We start from the raw sequence: 26887 nt of genomic DNA on the forward strand, positions 1-26887 counted from the left end.
TGAGCCTTCAACAAATTAAACACTGGGAATGAAAGTTACAAGACCATGCCATGCATCCCTTTCAGTACAGATCAAAGCAAAAATTCAAAATTTCATGATTGATTGTTTTCAGTCATGAGAGAAACTTTAAACATTCAGAGAGCATTGAAGTACATAATCTTATAAACATATTTTATACTAACTGTCAATTTCCCAAGACTCTCTGAGCCTTTCATGTAATACCAGAATCTTAAATGACATTTTCCTTGACTGGCTTTAAATGATGGAGTTGCAACTGCCGCTCTTTCACCTTTCATTTGCTTTGAGCTGTCGATGAATAAGTAATAGCCTATAAGGGGAAAAAATAATAGAAAAAATAGTTTGATAAAAAAATACCAGACAAGCAGAAAAAAATTTATTTCATTTATAATTTTTTATCATCTGCCTGCTGTGATAGTCAATAACTTCATAATATATGAGAACTTGATTTTGAAGAATGAACATTTCTCAAGGAAAAGGGTTAGATACAGTTATTGTTCATCTTTGAGATGTAACTACGAGAGAATCTCAATTACCTGGCACCGTTGATCCTTACATCCGTAAATAGAAATTTCCAGATAATAAAATGTACATCAATATGTAAGGGTCCAGTGGTCCAGTATTACATATATCGATAATTGAATGTAAATTTAACAGACACTCATAGATAATGTTTGCTTTTCAGCTGTATCTGATCATTTTTGTTACACTACAATCATTTTCTCCAGACAATGACTAATTTGATTGGTACCTAAAGTTTTTTGATAAATAAAAACTGCAGCGTTCTGTATTTATTTTTCCCCATATGTCTCACTGAGAAATTGGTGCGCTAACCCCTTGGTGGGGGACTTCCTACAGTAGTAATATTTTTATATGGTCCTGTTGCCATCAATTCTGGTGCACTTCTATATCAGGAAAGATTCTGACAAGAACGAATAGGATATAATATCTTTTAATACAATAGGCGAGTACCTTATCGACCTGAGCTGCCGAGCCCATATGCAGCTGTATTACAAAGTTTTTTATTTTTTTTTCTATCAAAGTTTGCTTATTTACATTATTTCTAATGAGTTAAGATATATTGTTGCTGCCTCAACCAAACTCATTACCTGAAGGCATCATTGTTGCACATTTGATTTGCACTTGCTAAGTTATTTTTTAACTTCATGAACATCAATGAGAGAATTTCAGACAAAATCAGTGAGAGAATTTCAGACAAAATCAGTGAGATAATTTCAGACAAAATCAGTGAGATAATTTCAGACAACATCAATGAGGGAATTTCAGACAATATCAATGAAAGAATTTCAGACAATATCAATGAAAGAATTTCAAACATTAATTAGAGAATTTCAAACATTAATTAGAGAATTTCAGAAAACATTAATTAGAGAATTTCAGAAAACATTAATTAGAGAATTACAGAAAACATTAATTAGAGAATTTCAGAAAACATGAATGAGAGAATTTCAGACAATTTACATCAACGAGAGAATTTCAGACATTTACATCAGAGAGAATTTCAGACATTTTACATCAGAGAGAATTTCAGACAACATCAGAGAGAATTTCAGACAACATCAATGAGAATTTAAAATATCAATGAGAATTTAAAATATCAATGAGAATTTAAAATATCAATGAGAATTTAAAATATCAATGAGAATTTAAAATATCAATGAGAATTTAAAATATCAATGAGAATTTAAAATATCAATGAGAATTTAAAATATCAATGAGAATTTAAAATATCAATGAGAATTTAAAATATCAATGAGAATTTAAAATATCAATGAGAATTTAAAATATCAATGAGAATTGAGCAACACTAGAACACGAAACATGCATAAATATGCTAGGGTTACGCAGAACTCATGTTCCAGCATACACTAATTCATAAAAAATCCCCCAGAGGAATGTTTACGAGTTGCAAGTTAAGTAGTAGTACGTATAGGGAAGGGGGATGACCAATCAAACACTCCTGAAAAGATTGAGACTATCATTTATCATATTTTAAGTGTACCTTGACGTCTTGGGTGATGATGTCTTGGTGGGCCGGTGGTTTTGCTGCGAGAAGCATTGGCTCTGGACCATTCAAAATCCAACTGCTTCGATGTCCATTTGCATTTTGACATCCAGTCATTTGAATCAAAATCACAGTCTCCTGTTTGTGGTACTGGGGAGAAAAAAAGTTTCAGATAATTTGGTATTGAAAGAAAACAGGTTTTCTGTATTGGTTTATGAAGAAAAATACTTGGCAGAGAAAAAAAAAGGAAAACAAATTACTTACTACATGACGCTTCATCCGAATTATCTTCACAATCTGATTGGCCATTACAGTGATCCCAAATGTTTATGCATTTCGTCTTGTCTTTACACATCCATTGGGTTGAAGTGCATTCTACTGGTGGGTGAGCTGTACGAAATTATATTTTTATTTTCTGCAGAAAATACTATATAATAATCAGGCTCACAAATGATAAAAAAAAGTCACAAAGTCTATATCATCAAAATTATAAGCTAATGATGAAGTCAATGCTTCATTTATCATATTCCGATCTACCATTAACAATAATAACTAGGAATGGAAAATATATATAAATTGCTATTAATTGAATAACAACAAAGAGTGACTTACAGCTGGCACAAGTGACAAATTCCAAATCATCAACCGCTATAGTGGATGCTGAACGCTGGCCATACACAGATTCGATAACAATAGCAAAATGGTCGTGCATGCCTACTTTGACATCTGCTTTATTCCATTGTTTCCCTTGATCACCAGATGTTTCCCAAAGATAAACGTACTAGAATGACATTCAAATACATATTTATTTTGTCCTACATTATACAGAAACCATGCTGCTGTAAATGGCACTCCTCAAGTTAAATATAAATTACTTTAAAAAATTGTCTTTACATTTAACAGCTGCATGATAGTCTAACACAAATACTTGGGACAAGATTACTCAGCGTAATTCTCAGAAATGCACAAAACTATATATTTTTTTTCATCTATACAGAAGATTTGGATGGTGTAAACTTATTGGTTTTACGTCTGGCTACTTTTTCAATTCAAGTGTATCATATCAGTGAATTTTTTTAAGCATGAGGCATCAAAATTGTCTCGACAGTTATTGCTCTGTTCTATACTACTGCTTGCACAGATTAAGTTTTTAATAAGCATCTTTCCCATGTGTTAAACTTTTGTTTTTCAATGTACGACACTCTTTGCATTAATTTTGAATAGGTGATGATAATGCTCTTAAAATCTGTGCAGCCCTGAAAAAAAGTGTGAACACACTATCCACAGTAGTCTATCAACTACTGGTTAGCATACTACTATGTTCAAAAAGTTCAGAGGCTTATTTTATTATGGGAGAATGAATACATTTAAAACCTGTTTATTTAGTGTTTCCTTTGAAGTAACTACCCTGTGCAATTATGCATTTTTCCCACTATTCATACAAAGATGTAAATACAAATTGCGAGCTCTTTTTTGTCACTTCGTCCAGTACCTTCGCCCCTGCTCGCTGCACTTCCTCAGAACCTGAGAATCATGCCCCTTAAGCAAATTCTTCATCCAAGGAACAAGTCGCAAGGGGTAAGATCGGGAGAATAAGTTGGTTGTGAAAGGAAAGTATCGGAATGTGATGTTTCGACAGGTAATCTGACACCAGAAGGGTTTCACACCTGAAATCAAATCGAAGGCCAAGTCATGGATGCTCTATCATGCAATGCACCGGGTCACATGTGATTGCTTTGAAGGAAACACCAAATAAACAGGTTCTATCTGTATTTATTCTTCAGTAATAAAACAAGTCTCTGAACTTTTTTAACATAGTACCACTTTGCTAGTCATTTCGTTAATACTGGTTTTGAAATGTGAATGCTAGCTGGTCTACCAATAAAAAAATTCCCAGGACAACGACATTTAAAATTTGCACAGAATACATGCAAGCAACATAACCTACCAAGGTATCGCTTCCAAACTTGCAAAACAAGTGGTAGCATTTTTTGAACATATAAAATACATTTCTCAAAAATAAACATTGTGTTAGGTGCACAACACATTCCAGCATGCCCCAATTAATCAGAAATTCTTAAAAAAAATTTTACAGGGTACATGTGTGCTTTAGTAATAGTAGTCATGAAGATCCCCACTCCTTTGTGGATTTGTTTCCTATTTGAAAAAATATCTCCACAAAGAGTAGGCAGATCTTCAACGTGACACTTACATAAAGTTGAAAATCCAGGCATCTGCCCCTTTCACTTCCAATATTTAAGACAGATGGCAGCACTTCTTGAAAATGAAACACACATAATTCTGACATTTCCGGTATGCTCCAATTCATAAGAAATTTCTCAGGAATGTGTTTAAGAGATGCATGAATGGTGTAGTAGTAACAGTTTTGTTGCGGGGTTCCTGAAAAAGCACCGTCTCTGAGAATAAATGCTAAATGTATGTACAGTCAAACCCGATTCAATATCGCGATTTGTTTCACTGAATTTGGCTGCTATAACAAGTTTGGAATTTTATCAAATTACTGTTTAGTACATGCAATCTTTAAAAATGGCGGATTTGTTCACTGAAAATTTCTGGTGCTAAGAAATGATAGCAAAGTTCCCTGGCAAGGGGAAGGCGAGTTCTGAAATTATTATTTTTTCAATAATTATAAAATAATTTCTCTTTCATTCTAAAATTATTTCTTTATTGAGATGGGCTTTTTTTCCCAATCATTTCTATAAATTCTGTAACTATATGAATTGTTTTATTGAGTTGCCCACGGGACATGCCACCAACCCGCTGATCTAAAGCTTCCAAAAACACGGGATCCATGAAAGAGGAAAATAAAAGAATGAAAGAATAGTTACAGTAAGGATTTAAAAAAATCACCAAAAAATTAACTATCTGAACCAATAAATTTGCAGAAAACTGCAAATGAAGATTCGAAACACATGGAAAAAAAACTGATATTTTTCATATATGTATAAACATATGTAAAAAAAACAATTTAATTAAAAGAACCTCAATAAAACATTCCCTGTCAATAACTCATTCTCAAATTGCTCCTCTTAAAAATCTAATTCCTTCCCTTAAAAATCGTATTACACTCCCCTGTGGGATGTGGGCCCCACAAAGGGAAATACAGAATCAGATGATTCCCAAATCGATTGTATACATTTTTATTGTAAAATTCTAATAGTGCAAAAATTAAGATTCATAACTATTCTAACTAACAGTGATAACCATTATCACTGTTTTTGTGCATTCCTGTGTCGCCTTCTCCAGATTTTTCATTGGAAAATGGGCAGCCAGTTGTGTTTTCATTCTGATCACATATTTCATTATTTTTTGAAAAAGTGAAAAGTATACAAATGAGAAAAAACATACACACAAAATGTTTTAAAATGGGAAATGAATAAAATTTCGACCTACATCCTCTTGTTTGGAAGATGATGATGTGTATTTGATTCTCACAGCCAGTTTCCCTGCTTTTGCTCCACTTTGATAGTACCACATAACAAATTTGCATTCAGAGCCAGAAGCAATGTAGGTCATCGTGTGCAGTTCAGCAACATTCCCCATAATTCCAAAACCGACAGGCATAGCATAATAACCTAAATGAAAATTTGGAATGTGTTTTAATCAAACCAATATTAATTTTTCAGTCTATTTATTCTAAAACTTAAGCCTCCTCACCTGGAGACACTGATGTTGCCCAGATACCAGAAGACAGTATCCAGGTGATGTAATTATAATCCTTACACCCTTAGTAACACAAGAGCAGATGTGCCAACTTTTGGAATCCAGAAATCCAGAGATTCTTTCGAGGAAGTACCCACCGCCACTCCCGTACGCGGACCCGATCAAAAAAATAAAAAAATTGATAAATTTTTTATCATCAATTGAGAAAAAGTGCCCCCAGGCAAGTCCTGGTTAGCCCTTGAGCAAAAGATGGATGCTATCAGTGATGGATAATATTGGGTATACGAACTCTGTGATAAGCAGTTGTATATTTTCTTTTTGAAGACATTTGATCAGAGAAAACAAAAACTTCCATCCCCCCTAACAAATGATTGGCGATAAATACTAAGTAAACAAAGTCATGTCAACAGTTTGCTTAAATGCAGTCACCAAGACTTTTTGACGGCTACTCAGTAAAAGTGGCGTCTTCAACTGAGTAAGTAGGTTCTGCGAACTACGGCTGCTCTCTATAGGTATTTTCCCCAATGGCAACTGTAGTCATTGATGTCACAACATCGTGAAAGCTCAGGGAAAATCTAAACGAAATCGAAACGAATTTTCTTTCAAACCTAATTTTCTGCTAAAATCCAAAGAAATTTCTATCAAATCCAGAGAGCCGGAGGAAGGGCAAAAAATCCGGAGAGTTAACAGGTCTGAAAGAGGCATTAGCACACAGTCATTGGTTACTACAGAAAGAAAGATAGCAAATCGTCATGAGGGGCAGAGCTTTTAAAGAAACTGAATTTCACCAAATAACTCGCTAGGAGCTTTTTAGTGGAATTACAAAAGTCTTATCCTTCTCTTCTACAATGTTATTCACAAAATATGATGGCAATTGCACTGAAATCATTAATTTGGCTCATAACAGGGCGTTTTTGAAATAAAATACTTAAAACAATGAAATTTAAAACAAGAATTGAAAAAACTACCTGCAACCACAAAAGATAATAAAACTATAGAGAAAAACACTGCTCAAATTTGCCAAAAATGTAAATTTTGCCACATATTTTACTATGACAATTTTTTTTTTCAGTGTGCCTTTTCACATATATAGAGAGATGTCACCTTCCTGTCCCCACGATTTTTCATGAGCACAACTACTCATTAGCTAAATCAAACAAGTTCTTCACCATTCTTCGGTCAGGATGGCTTTTTGTTCTTCAATGTACACTAATAAATGGTTAAGTTTTGAATAAATGTGCCTTACCGTCTCACTATGTGGTATTGGTAAAAACGCTTGTGATTGTGTGAAGGCAAGGAACTAAAAAACTGCATCAGTTCCCTCAGCCTTTTGACTTGTGAAGTTTTTTTAGCAGCACTGTGCAAGAGAGACAACTTGTCTTTCAGTCAACTAGTTTTTTGGTCTTTGGGCTACTAAGGATTAATTTGACTATACCTCAGGAAGACGGCTTTGCAATATCAACAAATATACAATTTTAGAATATGCACACAAAAGATGCAGTGAAATTGTAGTGACAACACATTGGAAGTATTTAATAATGGAAAGGCAAAAGCTGAAAATCTCAAAGCAGTTCAATATCTACAAAGTTTAAAATCAATTAATGCAGAAGTCATTTTATTGGTTAAAAAAAGTGAATGTATTGACTGCCAATACAATCAGGCATACAGGTTTCTCACTTACCGGTTGTATTTTTATAAGTGTGGTCTCCGTCCAAATCATAATACCAATAAGGTTTTCCTCGACGTCTCATCCATTTTGTTGTATATCCTTGCGGAGTGAACCAACCACAGAAGCCATTTTCGAAATTGCAATTGGTACCTGTGCATGGTGTGAAAAACAAATCACGTTTATTTCACCCAAAGCATAAATTCAAATCAAATTTTATATAAATAGCTATTCGTGAAAGAAAATATAATGCAAAAAAAAAATCATTAACTCTCTCTCTCTAGGGTATCTAAAGGGTATCTAACAGTGAATATTATATTTTTCACAAACTAAAAAGTTCTCAAAGAATGTTTCCTGCAATGATCTGTTCATATATTCTGAAAACCGCATATTTTAACGGATGGAATTGCTATGGTTTTAGGTAAATGGAAGTTTTCAAGGCAAATTGCTTAAAATTAGCATTGAATAGTTTAAAAAAATAGTGGTATATACTTCTACCATTTACATTGCTCTTACTGTATTAGCTGACATGCCGTAAAATTTGAGGGATACCAGATTTTTCAGGCATGCTGGAAAACTACTAATTATCACACTAATATAAAATGCATGCAATAATTTTACTTCCATTATGTTTGCTTTCTTCGCCTGCTAGGTCTAATCTACCCTCGTAATTAAAATCATTATCTTCTACTGTCTTGTTTTTCCACAAGATTTTTTTTTTGTTCACAAGATCATCAGAAACTTTCTGTATCTTTAGTCAATAGTCTTCACCAATTGAGCTATTATTAGATATGGAGAAGATAGATGATTTCATAAAGTTTCTATCTTATTTGAAAGTGATTCTCTCTATGAATGTTGAATTCACATTTGATTTATTAGGTTTTCAATATTGTATTGGCCCTGAGTTTTATTCGCAAATTATTTCACCACGCTGTTTGTCCAATGAAAATTTTTCCCCATTTTAGAATATTCTGCAAGATTTTCTGCATGCTAAGAAATGGACGGAATATATCAGTGTTCTTGTACTTCAATATAATGTTCTGACTGCAGGTTCATCAGTTTTTTGTGCTGCTTATCACAATCTTGCACACATGATCAGGGAATATGGAAATAATTAACAGTTCTATTTATATTTTTATCTAATTTACAAAGTCTAAGTTAAAAGCTATTGTGTAGCAATGACAAATATACATATGCTTAATCTGGTATGTTCAACAGCATTTAAAGTGTTTTAGACATGTGAGTGCTCGACCGACTCAAACTTTACGTAGGAAACTTTTCTGAATTAATTCTGGGGGTACTCTGATACCAAAAAGAATAACCAGCTCAGACGCCACTAGGCCACTGGTCAACCTCCTTTTTCCACCAGCTAATACTCAGGAATATGATATGTATTACCTGAAAAATCATTGTGCGATCCAAAATAAAGTAAGTCTAACCCTGATTTACCTGTTGCTGTTTTTAAGCTCCTGGGTGTATATATGTCATCAAACTGATCCTGATTTAACAACTAAAACTTTTGGACTCATTACATTGGTTAAAATACAGTTTAGCTTTACCAGAGTTAGAAATTGTCATCTCATCTCGGATAATTGAAAAAGAAAGAAACCATCTTATGATTTTCTATTCTAATAATAAGCATCTATTACCACTTACCACAATTAGCTTCATCACTGTTATCTCCACAGTCATCAATGAAGTTGCATCGTTGAGCATGGGTGTAGCAATTCTTGTTTTTGCATGTCAATTTCTCAGATCCGCATTCATCTACTGGAGGTGGGTCGGTTGTTTTTCCAGGCAAATCTCGATCTATGAACAAAGAAAGTAACAAATTATAAGCACAAAGTATTGATTACATTTTTCTATGAAAATTATTAAATCAATTTTACAAAATTTCAAATTTATTTTTGTGTTATGACTAGATACTTAAATTTTTCAAATAAAAAAATCTGAATTTTCCAATTTAAAAAACTCCTAAATTATAAATTTTGCATTTATTCACAAAAAAAAAAAGATTTTCTAGTTAAAAATGTTACATTCATCTGCAAAAACATCTTTCAAATAAAAAATTTTGTGTTCATTTGCAAAAATGGACTAAACTAAGGACACTATTTTTTTATAGTTCAATTATGAGGCCAAGTTTTAAATTACTGTACTTGCCGAAAGCTCTAGAATTCAAGTGCTCCAAAAAATTACTATCTATTTTCACTTCAAAAACTTGAAACTATCAAGATATTGTGAAAAAATGGTAAAAACCAAATTTTTGCATTTGTCAAATCTCTGTATTTCCTAAATACAAAAATAATGTATCCCAGGTCATGACAAATGCTATTGTGATGAGGTCTGACTGTAGTTAAAACTAAAAAAATTATGCAATCTCATTAATTACTTCATGCACACATAAATAGATATAGACAACATGTGAGAGATATCATAAAAGATGAACTCACCAACCAAACTACATTCAGGGGTCATTGACACGTCATCCAAGCTGACAGATCCCGAATACAATGTCACGTTAGGTATAAAAACAACCTTTTCAAGAAAAGGGAAACATTATATGCTGATTGCTTTGCACCAATATTTTCTAATAGTCAAAGATTATCGTATAAAAAAACTGTAATTTAACTACTTAATACTGTATATATTTAAAAAGAAAAAATAATATACTTGGAAATCTTTGTTTCCTCCACCCAGATCGATTTCAACTCTTTCCCAGAAATTTTTCGATGCACTTTTCAATGATGTGATGGGAATCAAACCGTCGTCATAGTAGTTAATTCTCTTGTAGACATCTATTTTTCCAGTAGGTGGATTGGCAGCATACCAAACTCGGAGCTGAGTAAAAAATATTTTGGAATTGAGGTAACATTCATATGCATATATATATTCTAGTTTATTCTCATTTTATCCGCTTATTTTTTCGCATGGCTAGTGTAAAACAATAATAGTTTGGTGGTCATTATGCATGTTTGAATGAATTCTGAGAATTTTTGAGCGTACATAAATCAAATAAACAGCATTAACAAAAATACCCACCTTACAATTTTCCGCATATCCATCAACCACATCAGAAACTAGTTTTGGTTTTGCATTTCTGGAAAAATATGAAAATCGGTACGACAGATATTTACCTGAAACAAAGGGTTGAAAAAACAAATTTAGCTATAGGAAAATTAAAAGGGAGATGTAAAAAAATTGTTTCCTCCTTTCTTATATGAGTATAGTTGAGACAAATTTATAAATATTATTGAATAAATATATACAGAAGTTGAAATATCAAAATACACTTCCAGGAATTAATATATGTACTACTAACCAAGACCGGAATAGGTTGTATGATCTGTAGCTGGCACAGAGATGTATGAGTTGCTGTTAGTACCAGTTAGATACTGCCAGGTGTTTCCCCTATCTAATTCGAGGCGCCAGTTTTTGCATGAGCCTCCTTCAAAATCGCATCTTGCTTTATAAGCACTGCATATGAACTTCTCATCACTACGATCGAGGCAGTCATCATTGAAATCGCAAACCAAATTCAAATTGATGCATCTCTGATTATCACACCTCATTTGATGGCTTTCACACAGCTCTGAACCTGGTGGAACTTTCGGAGGAGGTGCGCAAGAAGTAAACTGGATGTCATCAAGACACATGACTGACTGAGAAGTGTATGGACGAGTGGCATCAAATCTAACCCTGAAATTTCTCAAGGTGCTTAAAGGAACCCTCACCTGCTTCCATCGGCGCAAAATAGCTGCAAACAAATAAAAACCATCATAATTAGTGATTAAAAAATTCAAGTAGACAGTTATGAAAAACCTGAAATCAGATACTGCCATATGTGCATTTGTTAGAATCTTGAGACAATTAGCCCTTAAATGTATAACTGCCCTCCTAAGCCTAAAAGGCGTATCTCAATTTTTTTCATTTTTACGTTTTTCCAGCTTAGTAATGGTAGTGAGACCTGACATTATTTCTCAGCATAGAGGTTGTATCTTGTTTAGAAATACTAAAAAAACACTAAAGAAATAAGTCATACCTCAAAAAGCTGTTAAAATCCTAAGGAAATAGGCAGTATCTCAGTTTCCTTAGTTTTTTTAGATACGCCTTAAATATAGGCATAGGATGGCAGTATAGCTTTCCATAAGTACAAAGGGTCCTTTAAACATTCATTACTACAGCCAGTTTGGAGATAAATGCTCAGAATCACCTTTGCATATAAAGTGAGGTCATGTTCTTTCCATTTTATACCTTGAATTTGCTGGTATATTCCAGATGTCCCAATTAATGACAATAACTCTGTTTTTTGCAGATCATGTGTGGCTGTTTGATCACTAATTTGTTAAAATGTTTTGTTTGCATTTCATTTACCTTGAAGTTTGCAACCTGAATTTTTCTCTTACTATAGCTTGAATCACAAAGATGGTAGTTATGTATTTGGAAAGTAATACTACTACTACTATTTCAGTATATTTATTTTATGTGCGATTTTTGAGGCTTTGTATGTTCCCTTTGAGGCCCTGTATAAGCAGTACAATTCAAATAGATTTTTTTTTGTAATGATTTTTTTGGCATGACCTGTGATCACATGAAATTGTGATACATGTGATTACACATATGAAAATCTGCGCAATCATAATTATTGAATGCAATTTTTGTAGGATGTTAAATTAAACTATTGATAAAGTGCTCGTAAACACGAAATCGGGCATGCAGCACAATCGTGCTCACGAGTGACAGGTTGAAAATGGTTGAGGGCCGGGGGCGCCGGACCGGGGGGCTTGGAATCCAGGCCCTCCGGCCCGGCTCTCTCCAGCGTGGTCCAACCCCTCCGGGTGTGTTAAATTAAAAGTATCAATATGAATGCACACATTTTTGATTACTGATGTATTCAATCATCTTTTGATAAACTATCAGCTAGTTATTGTTTTCATACTCATTCAATGAAAGAAAGTTTGGAAGTCGTGTAAGGTGTGAATGTAGTATGGGAAGTGCTGGGATTATATGGAATAATTGGGCAATATGGAATGCCAGGTTTTCTCCACCTTCAGGGATGGCCATCAAATGGAACAATAATTAACTATTTAAAAATACTCCCATGATAATATAGAGTCATTATTGCTTGGTTTTCATTATCATTATCATGGCTGCTATGAGAGAATATTTGTTTTTCTACTTCCTGAAATTTACTACGGCAAGTTTTCAAAGGTGTTCATTTGTTATAAGAAATGTGCCGAATAATTTGAAACCAAGCGCAATGAACATCACATGTGTTGCATTTTATTGCACTTAGCTCATTTTATAGACAGAGATTCCTTCAGTTACATGGGAAGCTATTTTTCTTTGAAAGATGGCGTGACAGGTAATATGGAATACGATAAGTATCATCTAAGTTGAACTAGAATATTTCTTCACGATTGAAAGTTTAGGAAGACAGAAGAGAGGAAGTCTATGAATAATGTGTATCGTGTTCTCTGTGGGTGGGGGGCATTCTGATATTTTTGATGCAGAGAAAGAAGATTGCATTTGCGACTCTTGTAAACAGACTACGACACTACCACAACATCAACTACAAAAACAAATTATGAAATTCCAATTTTCATTGTCATACTCATAAAATATTGTTTTTGATTGATTTTCATTAGTAGTAGTTGTTTTCTTTAACCATGTATTCTATATTACCCCTAAAAAACTTTTCTAATGACTTTTTTCTCAAACGCTACTTATTTTTAAGTACAATACTTTGTTAATGCAAAGATAAGATTCCTAATTTTCTAAAAATACAGGTGTCAGGTTTCTATCATGATTTAGAGTAATTAATAAAAATAAAAATGGTATTCAATGTTACCTGCACTTCCTGTATATAAATCTTTAAACAATCGCTCATGGTGAAAAGATATGGATAGATAACATTTCACAGTCAAAAAAAGATTTATTGCACATTATAATATGACTTCATAGGTGGAAAAATTCAAACCTGAAAAAAAACCAACTCATACTTACATGCGAACATCTCATCTTCTGCTTTCCACAAGAGTTGTTTTCCTCCTACACTTCCTTCGGCAACATTTTCATAATATAGTTGGACATTACAGGCCCATGTTCCACAGTATATCCAAAAGTCCACCGCACACCTTCCATTAGGGAATGACAGGGTTGTAGATACAAGAGACGTGACATCACCAGATCTACCTGGAGTACCATCTGCTAACAAGTACCATCCCTCAGTAGAATTCAATGTGTGATCTCGGACTGGACGGTTTTTTAGATTTATCTATAACACAATTTATTAAGATTTATTAATTCAGTGCATCATAGTGAGATAGAAATGTTGAAAAAACTTCATAGAACTATACTTGGAAAGGTAGGGTAATGATACAAAGAAATTAATACAGTAGTCCCTAGCCCTTCATTATACAGCATAATACAGATATTTTGCGCTTTTTTTTATTAAATGAGACATGAATGGAAAAACTGAAATTTTATTCTACAAAAATTTGACAAATAACCTTTTTCATTTCTTAACACATTCAATATTTACTATTATTTATTTATATTTACTATTATTTATTTATATTTACTATTATTTATTTATATTTACTATTATTTATTTATATTTACTATTATTTATTTATATTTACTATTATTTATTTATATTTACTATTATTTATTTATATTTACTATTATTTATTTATATTTACTATTATTTATACAGGTGATTCCTTGTGAAAAACTAGTATGGAAAAGTGTTATCACTTTTTTGATGGAGTCCTAACACTTTAAAAATTGATGACATCACTTTAAAATCCTGATAAATTCACCAATTGTACACCAAACGTATAACTTGGCATTTTTGGAAATGCTAGAAATATATTAACCCTCTCACACAGAAATCCAGAAAATGAAAGAGATATAAAAACAAGTTGTTTTTCCCTCACACTTTTCAGGAAAGAGAAATTTTTTTTTTTTTTACAAGTCAATCGGAATATGTTCTTTGCATCTCACAATGCCAGTTTTACAGAGGTTACAGATAAGCATTAGTCATTTTGTTTTGTTCTCCAGAAATTACTGACCAGGGCCGTCTTAAGAGCATCAAGGGCCCCCAGGCGAAGTGATTTTTCTGAGGCCCTACCTGACAAATTTTTGCAAATTTCAACCGGTACTAATTTCTCTGAGGCCCCCGGGCTATGCATGGGTGGGCCCATGCATTAAGGCAGCACTGGTACTGAGTCTATTTTATTTATTTTTATTTACTTTTTTTTGTTATAATTTCTAATTTGATGTCATTCAGCATACAAGAATATTGTACATTGAACTACCCTTAACAATTTTTCAGTGTTATTCTTCAAAGTTATTCTTCAAAATTATTTTTTCTAATAATAAACTGTCTCTAATAAGTACCATAAAACTAAACGTTTGTGAGTAAGTTAAAATAGCCATATTTTAAACCAGAAAAAAAAGACAAACATTTTCATGTTCCCAAAAGACATTTTAATGGTTTTATTGGTCTGCTGATTTCAAAACTGGTGTTGGTTTTGCCGAATTGGTTCCAGTTTTTGAGATAATATACATAATATCAATATTTCAATATAGTCTGCAGCCGCTAATTTTTGTGTGGAAAATTTTCTTTCAACTTTTTATTTACTTACTTATTCTATTGAACACGTCATTACCAGACATCATTGATCTTTATGTATTGATATTAAGTTTGTTAATGATTACATTTTGAACAGTTTTAATGTGATTTGTATGCTGCTTGTGGCATGAGCGGATCCAGAGTGATTTTGCAAAATAATAATAGTAATAATAAATAAAATGAGTTATACACTGTGAATAGGGTCACCATACATCCTTCATTTTCCTCGTATTTTCCAGAATAGTCCCGATTTTTGTTTTTCCCCTGTCCCAAATTTTTTGACAAAAATGTACTGGTTTTTCCTATTTTTTAGTCGAAGTTTTCTTGAATTTGTTATTCAATCAAAACATTTATACAGGTAATCTTCATCGGATCGATTGAAAAAAATTCAATATTATCATATAAAAGTTCTGCAAATTTCATGAATTATTAGGTTTTGCTTGGGGGTATTCACACAGATCCCCCCCATAGATCCGCACCTGGCTTAAACATCCCAAAACCAGGTGCGATTCATCCCAAAAAATTAGAGCCGATCTGATAAAACGAATGTCAAATTCAGAATCAGTGTCCCAAAAGCACCCTAAAATCACCGACATTTTTTTTTAGAACAAAATAAGTATTGAGTAGTGTAATCAATAGAAAAAAAACCCAAAACCACAACCTTCATTGAAACCTTTCACAAGTAAACAGTTTCGATGAAAGTTAAAAAAAAAACCAAAGAAGTATTGCCATTTTATTGATCAATATGTAATGTGATTAAAATGACTACGTAAAATAATGATCGTGCAGTAAAAATGTCCGCACTGTATGCACCTCAAAAAATTTGACTTGATATTGAAGGTAAACAAACTGCCACATTTTGGCAAAAGTGTTGATTTTTGGGTTAAAAAAATTTTCAAACAGATCTCACTTGGCTCACTTTACAAATCTGGTGATAAATTTGCCAACATAGGCAATGAAGCTAATACGTAAGTTATATGTGATAACAAGGTTATAATATCACACTACATGGAGAGAAAAAACGTGAAGGAAGAAGGCAGAACTTGGTTTCTAATGGGATTCAATATTTCAGTTAATTTTTTCAAGACGTGGCAACCCACTGCTGGCGGAGAAATGTACTTTCGATCAGAGTTTGGGCACATAACTGACCATTAGAAAAATGACACGTCAAAATTTCAAAACCTTATAACTCACTTAATATATATTTGTCTGATCCAAAAACGGAAAACACTTTTCCATATTTGTTGTTCACAAGGAATCATGTGTGCAATTGTTGGGCGGTCATTAGTTACAACCCTGTATATATATAGGGCTATTTTATATAAGTTTCATTCTTTATGTGATTCACATAATTATTATACCATTATTATTATTATTGCTACTACTTAATGTCTCACTTATATAAAGTGATATAAAGATATTTAAACATATGTGTAAAATGAGAATTCTCATTTCCTGATGCGAATGTGTTAAAATTTCATCATTAATGAATAAAATTTGCAAATGCAGATTATATGCATACTGAAAATTTTACTAACGAGAGTTAAACACAGTATGATTATCACTATGAGGCTTTTTGCATAGACATCATAATCCTCATCAGAATCTTTCTCAGGAAAAAGCACAGGATAACAGTCATAGAATTCAACGTTAAAAGTGTCAATTTAACTAAGAAAATGCTGCAATATAGTAATGTTTTCTACCACGTCAATAATTTCAAAAATGAAATTTAATTCTTAATTTTTCAAAATCTTAAGTTTGCTTAGAGATAAGATAAGAAAACTTTGTACAAAATAATAAGTCAGACCTACTTTTGAGTTTTACATGCATGCGATAACATTGATTTCAACTTATTTATATTTTAATCAAGTATGAAGCCGCTGTGGTGGTCGAGTGGTTATAGTGCCGGACTCGTGATGCGAGGATCCGGGTTCGAACCCCACAGTGGTGGTCGGCTGAAGTTGGTTTTCTGTGGTTCCCAACTTCAAGGCGCAAATGCGAGCCGATCTCCCCGTTAAAAAGTCTCGCCACAGAGAGCAACAGTCCTACAACGATAAATCATTCAATCATAACACTTCACTCATAGTTTGAAAAACTGGTGGCAGATGGCAGCACTACACATAACAAGCATTACAGAGAAACAAAAAACTTCACGTCAGGTTTCACTACACGCACATTCCCGCATGTACCGATTCGTTGGGGGTTCCGCAGCGGCGGGGGGTGCATGTGGGGTGTAGCAGTAGTAGGTAGGGCCTCCAAAAAATGGCTCGGGGATCCATGATGTTCTTAAGTCAGCCACCTCGTTGGGCAATTTGCCTGTTGTGGCGTCGTATTTGTATTTGTATTTGAAAGTGAAAATTTACATTCAACAATATCTGACAGTATGACATATAGTAGACAGTATGTCTTTCAGTACATTCAACTGTATCAATTCATGTAGTTTAAGATTTTTTCAAATTTTTATAATTACTCATAAATTTACATTGAAGAAATTCACTGAAACATTTTTTTACTCAAAAATGGACAGATTGATACATTAGACTTCAAAACAAAAATTTTAACTATCTAGCGTCTATCATGAAGAAAACAAATCTATTAATTTTTACTCCTCTTTAATCTAGATTTGCTTCCTCAATGAGGAAGTATCCATGTTGATTAGCTTTGATACAATTTGTATGACCCTCAAACCCCTCTACAAGATATTATTTGATTCAAAAAGCCTCATTGGCTTAAACTTGTTTAAAGCGCCCAAGCTTTCCTGACTCAAATAAGCTCTTTCCTCATATGTTCCATGCTTGTTGAAACATTTTTAGCATATATTCTGCAGTTAAAACTACAGTAAAACTTCGTTAAGTCGTCACCCTGATAAGTCGTCACTCTGGTTAAGTCTTCATTTTTCATCAGGCCCTTTTTACTCTCATAGACAACAATGTTATTAAACCCTCGTTTACTCGTCGCTAATTTCGGTTAACTCGTCACTATGAAAAAGTTTGAGAAAGAGGAACAGACTATTTTTATGGCTCCCATTAAAAAAGAGATTATTAACAACATTGCCATATGCTTAAAAGTCACCATAAAATCCTATATACCCAAACGGAACAGTTCAAGTAACGAAAGTTACGCTAAGGAAGTTTATTTGCCGACTGAGGTTTTTGGGGATTGCTCAAGCTAGATCTGCACGGGCTCCATTGGAGAAACTGGACAAACCGCGAGACACCCAAGCTCTGTCGCAAGAAGCAACATTAGCACTTCGCCCCCAGGGCATCTTCGGCAAAACCAAAATTTATTGATACGTCAAAGATTACATATCAAAATTATGTAAATCAAAAATTATGTAAATCGAAGAATCAAATTAATCAAGTTAAATTCAAAGTGCAACGGCTACGGATAATAAATTATCATAAAAATGGACTATACTAATTTAGGGCTTGAAATTTAAACAAAATATCTTTGTTGAAAAAAATCAGTCATTCTTTCCCAAGTTGAGGTCTGTTTACTTTCCCTGCCTAGGGCCCCTCCACCAAGTCAAAAGTGTTCGAGATTACTTTGTAGTTGTATCATGAACTACTGGTGAAGAATTAAAACACTAAAATTAAATTTGATGTATATGTAAAATTAATGTGCAATAGAGAGTTTCTATTACGAAGAAAAGCTACCTATTCTAACAGTTGCTCTGTTAGTCTAAATTAAAAATTGCTAGTATAAATCAAAGTGTACAGTACATTTTACCACAATAATTTAAGTAATAAGAGATAAAAAAGATAAAAAATTGCTATTATTTATATATCTATAATTATAATTATAGATTATATAATTATATAATCAATATCTATAATTATAATTATATTATCTATAAATTTTATTAATATTGTTATTTTGATTCATACTTTAATAAATGTCATATTACTTTAAATTTATACGATTTTCACAACATTGCACATTACAACTGATGGCACTCCACTTAAGTCATCACTCCGCTTAAGCCGTCATAATTTTTCGATAACTTAAGGTGACGACTTATCGAGGTTTTACTGTATTTCTGAATGCATAGCTTATTTTAGAATGTTTAGTGGAGGGGGATGCAAGAATGACAGTCAAACATACTTTAAAAAAATAAATTAATAAATTACAATACAACTGCATACCATAGTATGAGGGTCATCAGCTCTTATAGGTAGCCAGCGATATGCAGTCTCTTCAGCATCTCGTTTCTTTCGAGGAGCAGATTGTTTGTCTTTATGCAAAACCTTCCAACCACACATATTCTTGTTTTGGAAATTGCAATAGTCTTGGACTAGGGAGAAATATATTGTCAATTGAATCATGCAAAGCCAATAAGAAACAAATGTTGAATATATATATATGTGTGTGTGTGTGTGTGTGTGTGTGTGTGCGCGTGCGTGCGTGTGTACAGATATATATATATATATACACATTCAACATTTCTAATAAAAACATAGGAATGATGCAATATTATTTGTTAACCTTGTAGAATTCAACCTTGACTCCAAACATGACACACACATAATCCCTGAAAAGTCAGGGCTAAACTCTCTGAGGTTAAAAAAAATATCTAAAGCAGAAAAGCAACCCCCCTTCCCCAATTTGCGCATATAGGGATAAGATAAAGCAGGTAATGCAAAATATTAAATCTTCCATATTTCTTGCAAACACTATGTTACATACTCACATAACGTCACAGTATCACTTCCCTTTTGATACATAAGGGTCATTTAAAAATTAAAGCTTGTTCAGTTATTAGGAAAAAGAACAAAAACATTTTATGAAGTTCGCACATGCAGCATAAATTCTGGTTCTATGGGAATACAAATATCATATTAATAATAATACAACTTGAACTTTGAAATGATCCTAATACTTCTAAATTACTTAAACATTTCCTATATTACAATTGCTCAATTTTATGAATCACCGTTTTTGCCAACTAATTATCTGGTCCCTAATAAGCTACCATTTCTTTGACCATCTATGTTCCCATTCATGAACTTTTGATTTTTATTAATTGTTCAAACCTCTGTTCAAGTTTGTATGAATGAGTGTTGAAGTTTTTTGAATTTTATGATCTAGAATAAATATCTTTTTCTTCTGGTATTTACAAAACATAGAAAGTCAAATATGATCAGAATTATTAACAATAAAGGGATCGATTCAAAAAATTCTTCCTTACCACATCCATTTTCATCACTACCATCTGAGCAATCTTGCCTGAAATCGCAGAGCATTGTTTTCTCTATGCAAATCTTGTCCATTTTGCAGTAGAACTCATCAGCCTTGCAATCAGTTGGTAACACTGTAGTAAATGATTGAGTAGTGGATGAAAAGGATTCTGGTGGCAAAGTTGCTCCTTGTATATACCTTTGAAAAAAATGGCATAAAGAAAATTTTAAAAAAAACTACTTTTTTTTGGTTGTACAAAAACAATACAATCACAAGCAAATTGGTCAGTACAGAATAACAAGGAAAAAATAAACAACAGACCAGTGTTTTTTCAACAAAAATTCTGCAAAAAATGGTAAGTATTACTAGTGATGAATATGCGTAATTTCTAGCAAGAGACATTATTTGGAGGGGTATACAAGGGCCAAAAATTAGAGAAAATACTAAAGTAGACCCTTGCTTACGCAAATCTAATCTCACTCCTCCGTTCTCTTTTTGAAAAGATTTTATTGCAGAGAGGAGCCCCATATACTTTTGCCCCCATACTTTCGCCAACATTATATAGCAGGTTATATTTACAGTCCTTGATTCTAGGTCTCAGTACTTAGCAGTAACCTATAGCAACCCCCTCCAGCTTACTGAAACCTTTTTATGACTCACAGCTCATGGTCTTTTACACGTTATAGACTATATAGCAGTGTTTCTCAAAGTGTGCATCACTGCTCCTAGAGGCATCGTCAACCTTTGACAGAGGTGTCACAACGAGCTGGAAATATTGATGTGTGTGCCTATTTATGCTCTGAAGTCATTCTTTTATGAATGCACAATACCTACTAAACATGTCTGGGAAACCGCAGATGAACCATGAATAGGCAAGGGAGCTGCGAATGACAAAAGTTTGAGAACCACTGCTATAAAGGAATGAGCAAAATTGTCTAACATCTTTTTCTGGGACACCAATAAGTGATGACTGGAACCTGATGATGCAGAAATCATTCAACAGTTTAAATTGATCATGTTTCTAAATTGGTCTCATCTATTTCAGTTGTTTGTTTGAAGTAGGAAGAGGGTTGTATGGACAATGTGTGTGTGTGTGGAGGGTTTTATTCTCAAGAAATACTGAAGGACAAACAGTCAAGAATTTTGAAAGAAATAATTGGAATAAGTTTCACTGGAAGTCAGTTTCGTCACCATTTCTCCACTGACTCTGTAAGGCTTCCTGTAGGGTTGCAGGTCATCAGACTCATAGTGATAAGTACTGGATATGGCCCTTCAATTCAACCTGTTCAGAGGACAGGTACAGGTGAGGAGTTTAAAATCAGAATACTCATCTTGTAATCAAATGCTGACTGAAGTTGAATTTTTTTATCTAAGAAACACTTCTCTCTTAGATGCTATTTACCCATGCAACTGGCAAATAAAAAGGGTATGTTGTTACACACAATGTGTGCCATCTTTGAAGGAAAAGGATAGCTGATTTGAAATTTTTTTGGTAATAGCATCTGGTGACATCCCCAAGAACGGTCGAAGGTGTTTCAAAAGGAGAGTTTTGAAGAGCTCTATGAACCTTGTTCGGGTGCAATGGATTATATTGTTCCTCAATAACAACCTACATCGTATACATACTAAGAAGACTGGCAGTGCGCGTCTGAGCAGTGGAAGCGATGACGAGTTCAAACTGGCAAGAGCCCCAATGATTGATCTTAAAAATATGATCTTCGACCAGGTTGGCATGAACAGAAGTGGCAGATGAATGGGAGAGTCTAAGCACAATCAGCTGTAGAGACAAATTAGGTCATTGACGATAATGATGTATAAAGTATGATTTACTTGGCTATAATCATGTTTATAATTTTGATTGCCCATTGGCTTAGATTGTTTATATATTTCATTTATTCATTATATGATTCCAGATTGACAATTGCTGATGTTTCAAGATGATTGTATCAATTTATTTATTTATTTTATATTCTGTTGTCTTCATTTGTGAGGTGACTATGTTTCTTTGATTTTAGTAAAACTTTCCGGACACACTCATCCTTCGAGAATGCTTTAATATCTCTCCCAGATGGGAATCGGGATGTGTCTGGTCGCCAAAGGTAATAACATCTAAGAACTTAGTTGAGGCAAAGTTTGGTATAAACTTAGAAAAGACCAAGTTTACCTCTACATGGCATGGTACTATAAAATAATACTTTAAGCAAATAGTTCTACTCACTTGCATGCAGGAGTGAAGGAGATGTCATCGACTGCAATGAGATCGTCATTTTCTATACCAGCTTTTCCCTCTATGATCACTTTGAAAGGCACTTTCTCATCAAAGACAACTTCTGCTCGTTCCCAATAGTTTCCGATTTCATTCACTTTGGCCCACTTGGATGTCATGTTGCCTCCCTCTTTCATGAGAGAATAAATATTGAGCTGATATACGTTTGCACCGTACATGTAGTAGTAGAATCTCATCATACAGCTTCCATCAGTTGAAGAAAGGACTTCGCTTGCAACCCAACCTTTCTGCATGTATGATCCAGTTGTTCCTTTGGTTATGGCTAAGTAATTGCCTGATTTTGACGAAAGAGTGTGGTCAAAAGCTGGTCCAAATTTTCTGTTTGCATGGCCAGGAGTAGATCCACTTTGGATTTCCCAGATCAGAGGAGCATCTTTATTGTTCTTAATTGGTGTAAAGAACCCAAACCCTTTCTCAAAATCGGTGAGTAAATAACGTTGACTCCCACAGTCTTCTTCATCACTGCCATCACCACAATCATCTGACAAGTCACAGAGAAGATCAGATGGAATACATGCTTTGTTCTTCTTGCAGTGGAATCCACCATTGCAAACATCCTTACCAGTATGGGGAAGAGCACAGTCTATAAAATATAGGTCGTCGAGAGCAACATAGTCATAGAAGTTTATCTTGCCTTTCTTGTATATGGTTACAGAGAAGTTTGAATTCTGTCTACCGATACCCATTGTAGTCTGGACCCATTTCTTCTGCTCGGTGGTTGAAATGTGCAACATGTCAAGAATTTCGTCATTAGTTGTTCTGAGACCAACAAATGGTTTGACAAAAGATGTTCTGGAAGCATACCAAAACTGAAACTTGCAAGTGGATGCACAAGAGGAAAAGTTCGGACTTCGATATTCATCCAAAGGACCAGTCTCAGTTTCAAGTTTAGTGTGTATAAGGAGATATTTACCTGAAGATGTTCCAGTAGTTTTGTCACTGTCTGGCATAAAGTACTGCATGTAACTTGGTACAACTTTTAGAGCATATTCAGCACTGACTACTTCTATTTCAACACCATCACCTTTGACGGTGATTCCATGCCATCCACAAGTCGAACCTCTCTCAAAATCACACGAAGATGGACAATACAACTCATCTCTACCATACGGACAATCTGTCTTGAAATCGCAAACCTGTGATTTTGGTATGCAAGAGTTATCACTGCAAGAGTATTCACCCTTCTGCTCACAAACTCCACTAGGTTGCACAGTGGGTGGCTGAATAGTGGAAACTGTATACATCGGAACGCATTGAGATGTAAACGATATGTCATCTATAGCGATTTCTCCTTTAGAGCCATACTTGGGCGAGCCTGCAATGGTGACCTGGAAGTTTACTTTATTCCTTAGAACTGCTTCTTCTCTTATCCACTGGTCACCAAAAGTGCTGTTTATTTTATACTCAGAAACTGTCCTTGTGTCTCCCTCGTCTTGAATGATCACACTCAAAGAGCCGCTATTTTCCTTTAACATGTGATACCAGAGTCTAATCTTGCAATCACCAGAAGTGTCTGCTCTGAAAAGCACACTGGTGATTTTTGCAGCAGAAGAGAACCATGAATATGTCAATTTAGAAATCAGGAAATGTCCGGTTTCATCACCTACGGTATGATCTCGATTTGGTCCTTTTCCTTCCACAACTTCTTTGCCCGCCACAAGGTTCCATTGATTGTAGTTATTCTTTTCTTGAGTCCACCCACACATGTTGCCTTTTTCAAAGTCACATCTCTCTAGGTAGTTGCCACACTTTGCTTCGTCAGAGCCATCGGGACAATCTATACTGAAGTCGCATACCAAGGACCTGTCAATGCATTTGTCTCCTCCACATGAGAAATCATTTTTGTTCGCACAGTCACGGACATGAACAGGAGCACAGTCAATAAACTTGACGTCATCTATGGCTAAATCACCTTTGCTTTTAATGTGCGTGGCAATGAATGACATCTGCCATCCCCTGTCTTGCGATCCAACACTAACAGTCATAGGCTTCCATGAATCACCCTGATTGCTGCTTTCACTCCACAGAGAAAAGATGTGTCCTGTTGGACGCTGGACCTGGATTTTGATTGCAGCATCATTACCTTTGACCCCATTCATCCAGTAATAGAAAGTTACTTTACATGTTGATGCAGCGGCCTGGAATGACACAGATTTCAAAACAGCTTGACTTGTTATAAGGCCTGTGTTCTTCTTTGTTACGTATAGGTAATATCCGTTCCCGCTAGTGTCATTTCTAGGCCCAGGCATGTCATTCCCACCCTTCTGTCTCACCCAGCGATTAAAAGTTTCATCTTTCCATCCACAGATTGGGCTTGAATCATCATCGAAAGAACAGCTTCCACAGTTTGATTCATCTGAACCATCACTACATTGAACAGCAAAGTCGCACACTTTATTCAGTTCAATACATGCACTGCCATCCTTGCATGCAAACTTATTGCGGCAATTCACAGGTGGTGGAGCTGTAGTAGAGTCTATATAGCTGTATGGCAATGAATCATTTGTTATCGAACAGCCAGGTGTGAAAGATACATCGTCAATAGCCCAGCCACCTACTGGTCGTGTCACTCCGATTCTTGACTGAATAATTACCTCAAAGATATTTGGTATATGACCCAAGTCTATTGTTGCAGATTCATAATGTTGGCCAAATGCAGCTTTGATATTCATCAGGGTGTCCCACGCATTGATTTCGTCATACCGAACATACACAATCAAATCAGCAGTTTTGTACTTATCATAGTTGGTAGAATCAAATGTTGTTCCATAGGTGTAGAAGAATCTCAGTTTGCAAGACTTGTCATTAGCTTTCATGATGGGACTAGCAAGACGAGCAACTTGGCCAACTGACCGGTACCCGCTATTTGAAAAGTATGCAAAGTATCCATCAGCTGAATTCTTGGTGTGGTCACGATTAACGAATACACTATTATAATAATTTCGCTGTTTAGAGCTGGTTCTATCCCAAATATAATCAGCTTTTTCTCCCCGCTTCCAGTCACAATAACTTCTTTCAAAATCACATCTAGCAGGGTATGTATCACATTGAGCATACACCGGATTCTCATCTGAATAGTCACCACAATTATCGGCAAAATCGCAAACCTGATCTATTGGAATACAGTTGTTATTTTTGCACTTGAATTCGTTTTTACCACATTGAACATCTTCGGATTTAGTCCTCGGTATGGGGCAATCTTCAAATTTCAAGTCGTCTACTGCAATAACTTGAGAAGAATAACTTACGTATCCAGCAAAACCAACCCTGAATCGATGAACTACTCTGCCAATGATCGCTTCACCTAGTTGCCATACTTTACCCTGGTTGCCATTCAAGTCAAAAACTGTAGTTTTCTTATTTTGGTCAATAGCATCAAGATACACATAAAGACGAGCACCAGAATATGATGCACTAATGTAATACCAAAAGTACAAACGGCATGTGTGTGAAGATTGTATTTGGAGAGGACTGTACAGTTCGGAGAATGATGAATAGTAATTGTAACTCTGCTTGCTGTAAAGCTTCATGAAATAACCTTCTCCGGTTGTCATGTTTGTGTGATCCATATTTGGCTCCTTTTTTTCAGACGATTTTGTTCTGTTCCAAGAAAGAGAATAAGTGCTTGAGCTTCGCCAGTAACATGGATTCTGCTCATCTGTTTCAAAATCACATTCCTGTCCGCATTGACTTTCGTCAGCAAGATCATTACACTCGGGGTAAAAGTCACAGCGTAGATCATCCGATATATGTGTCTCATCACTGTCGCAACTGAACGTAGGAACTTCCGGTAAGATTGTTGAACAGTTGCCATCAGTCACTGTAATGTCATCCAATGCCACGAACTGGTTCTGTCTGCAAAAGGTATAGGCAAACAATCATGACTCAAAAAAAATTATGATTTATAAATAATAAAATTCTAGAAGAATTTGAGAAAATCACAGTTTGAAAATTGAATCAAATAAAATTCAAAAAATAATTTGAATAAATTTTTATCCAGTTCTTACATTTGTCTACATTGATAATTTATGAAATTATGTCAATACAACTTTATTGTTTTTATTATATCATCCCTTCATTTAGAATTCGGGGTGGCTCAAATAATATTTAATCACTTTACGATCATGAAGGAAATATTTTGCCCAAATGCCAGTGGAATAAATTCAATCCAGTTCTCTGTGTTTTTTTTTCCTCCCTTCTCACCATCGTGAAACTTTATTATAACCCTATGAAAAAAAATTTTCCTCCCGTTTTTTCTCTACTCCTGTTAGTGATTTTTTTTACCCTCATATAATGCATCTTTCTGCTATATACATGTAAAAGGGGAAAGAGATTAAGTAGGGGGTGAGAGGTGAAAAAATAAATCTATTGTTGACTCTCTCATTTACTTTT

The 26887-nt window shown here is 34.4% G+C and overlaps 1 protein-coding gene across 1 annotated transcript in view; it reads right to left on the reverse strand.

The window, feature by feature from the left end:
- Positions 1–26887, reverse strand: part of LOC149080912 (MAM and LDL-receptor class A domain-containing protein 1-like) — a 168446-nt gene that overhangs the window by 22303 nt on the left and 119256 nt on the right. The window contains exons 64-78 of the mRNA XM_089237599.1: positions 22427–26350; positions 20219–20406; positions 19176–19324; positions 13398–13668; positions 10714–11148; positions 10434–10528; positions 10065–10232; positions 9845–9929; positions 9051–9203; positions 7410–7547; positions 5459–5640; positions 2657–2825; positions 2309–2434; positions 2042–2194; positions 183–328 (exon numbers count right to left, since the gene is read on the reverse strand). Of these exons, the coding sequence (XP_089093725.1) occupies positions 183–328; positions 2042–2194; positions 2309–2434; positions 2657–2825; positions 5459–5640; positions 7410–7547; positions 9051–9203; positions 9845–9929; positions 10065–10232; positions 10434–10528; positions 10714–11148; positions 13398–13668; positions 19176–19324; positions 20219–20406; positions 22427–26350 (6382 nt within the window). The remainder of the gene's footprint in view (positions 1–182; positions 329–2041; positions 2195–2308; positions 2435–2656; positions 2826–5458; positions 5641–7409; positions 7548–9050; positions 9204–9844; positions 9930–10064; positions 10233–10433; positions 10529–10713; positions 11149–13397; positions 13669–19175; positions 19325–20218; positions 20407–22426; positions 26351–26887) is intronic.

Source organism: Pholcus phalangioides, unplaced genomic scaffold (assembly GCF_987345545.1).
Source record: "Pholcus phalangioides strain wild (caught in Gottingen) unplaced genomic scaffold, Ppha-v1.0 ptg000010l_1, whole genome shotgun sequence".
NCBI lineage: Eukaryota > Metazoa > Arthropoda > Arachnida > Araneae > Pholcidae > Pholcus > Pholcus phalangioides.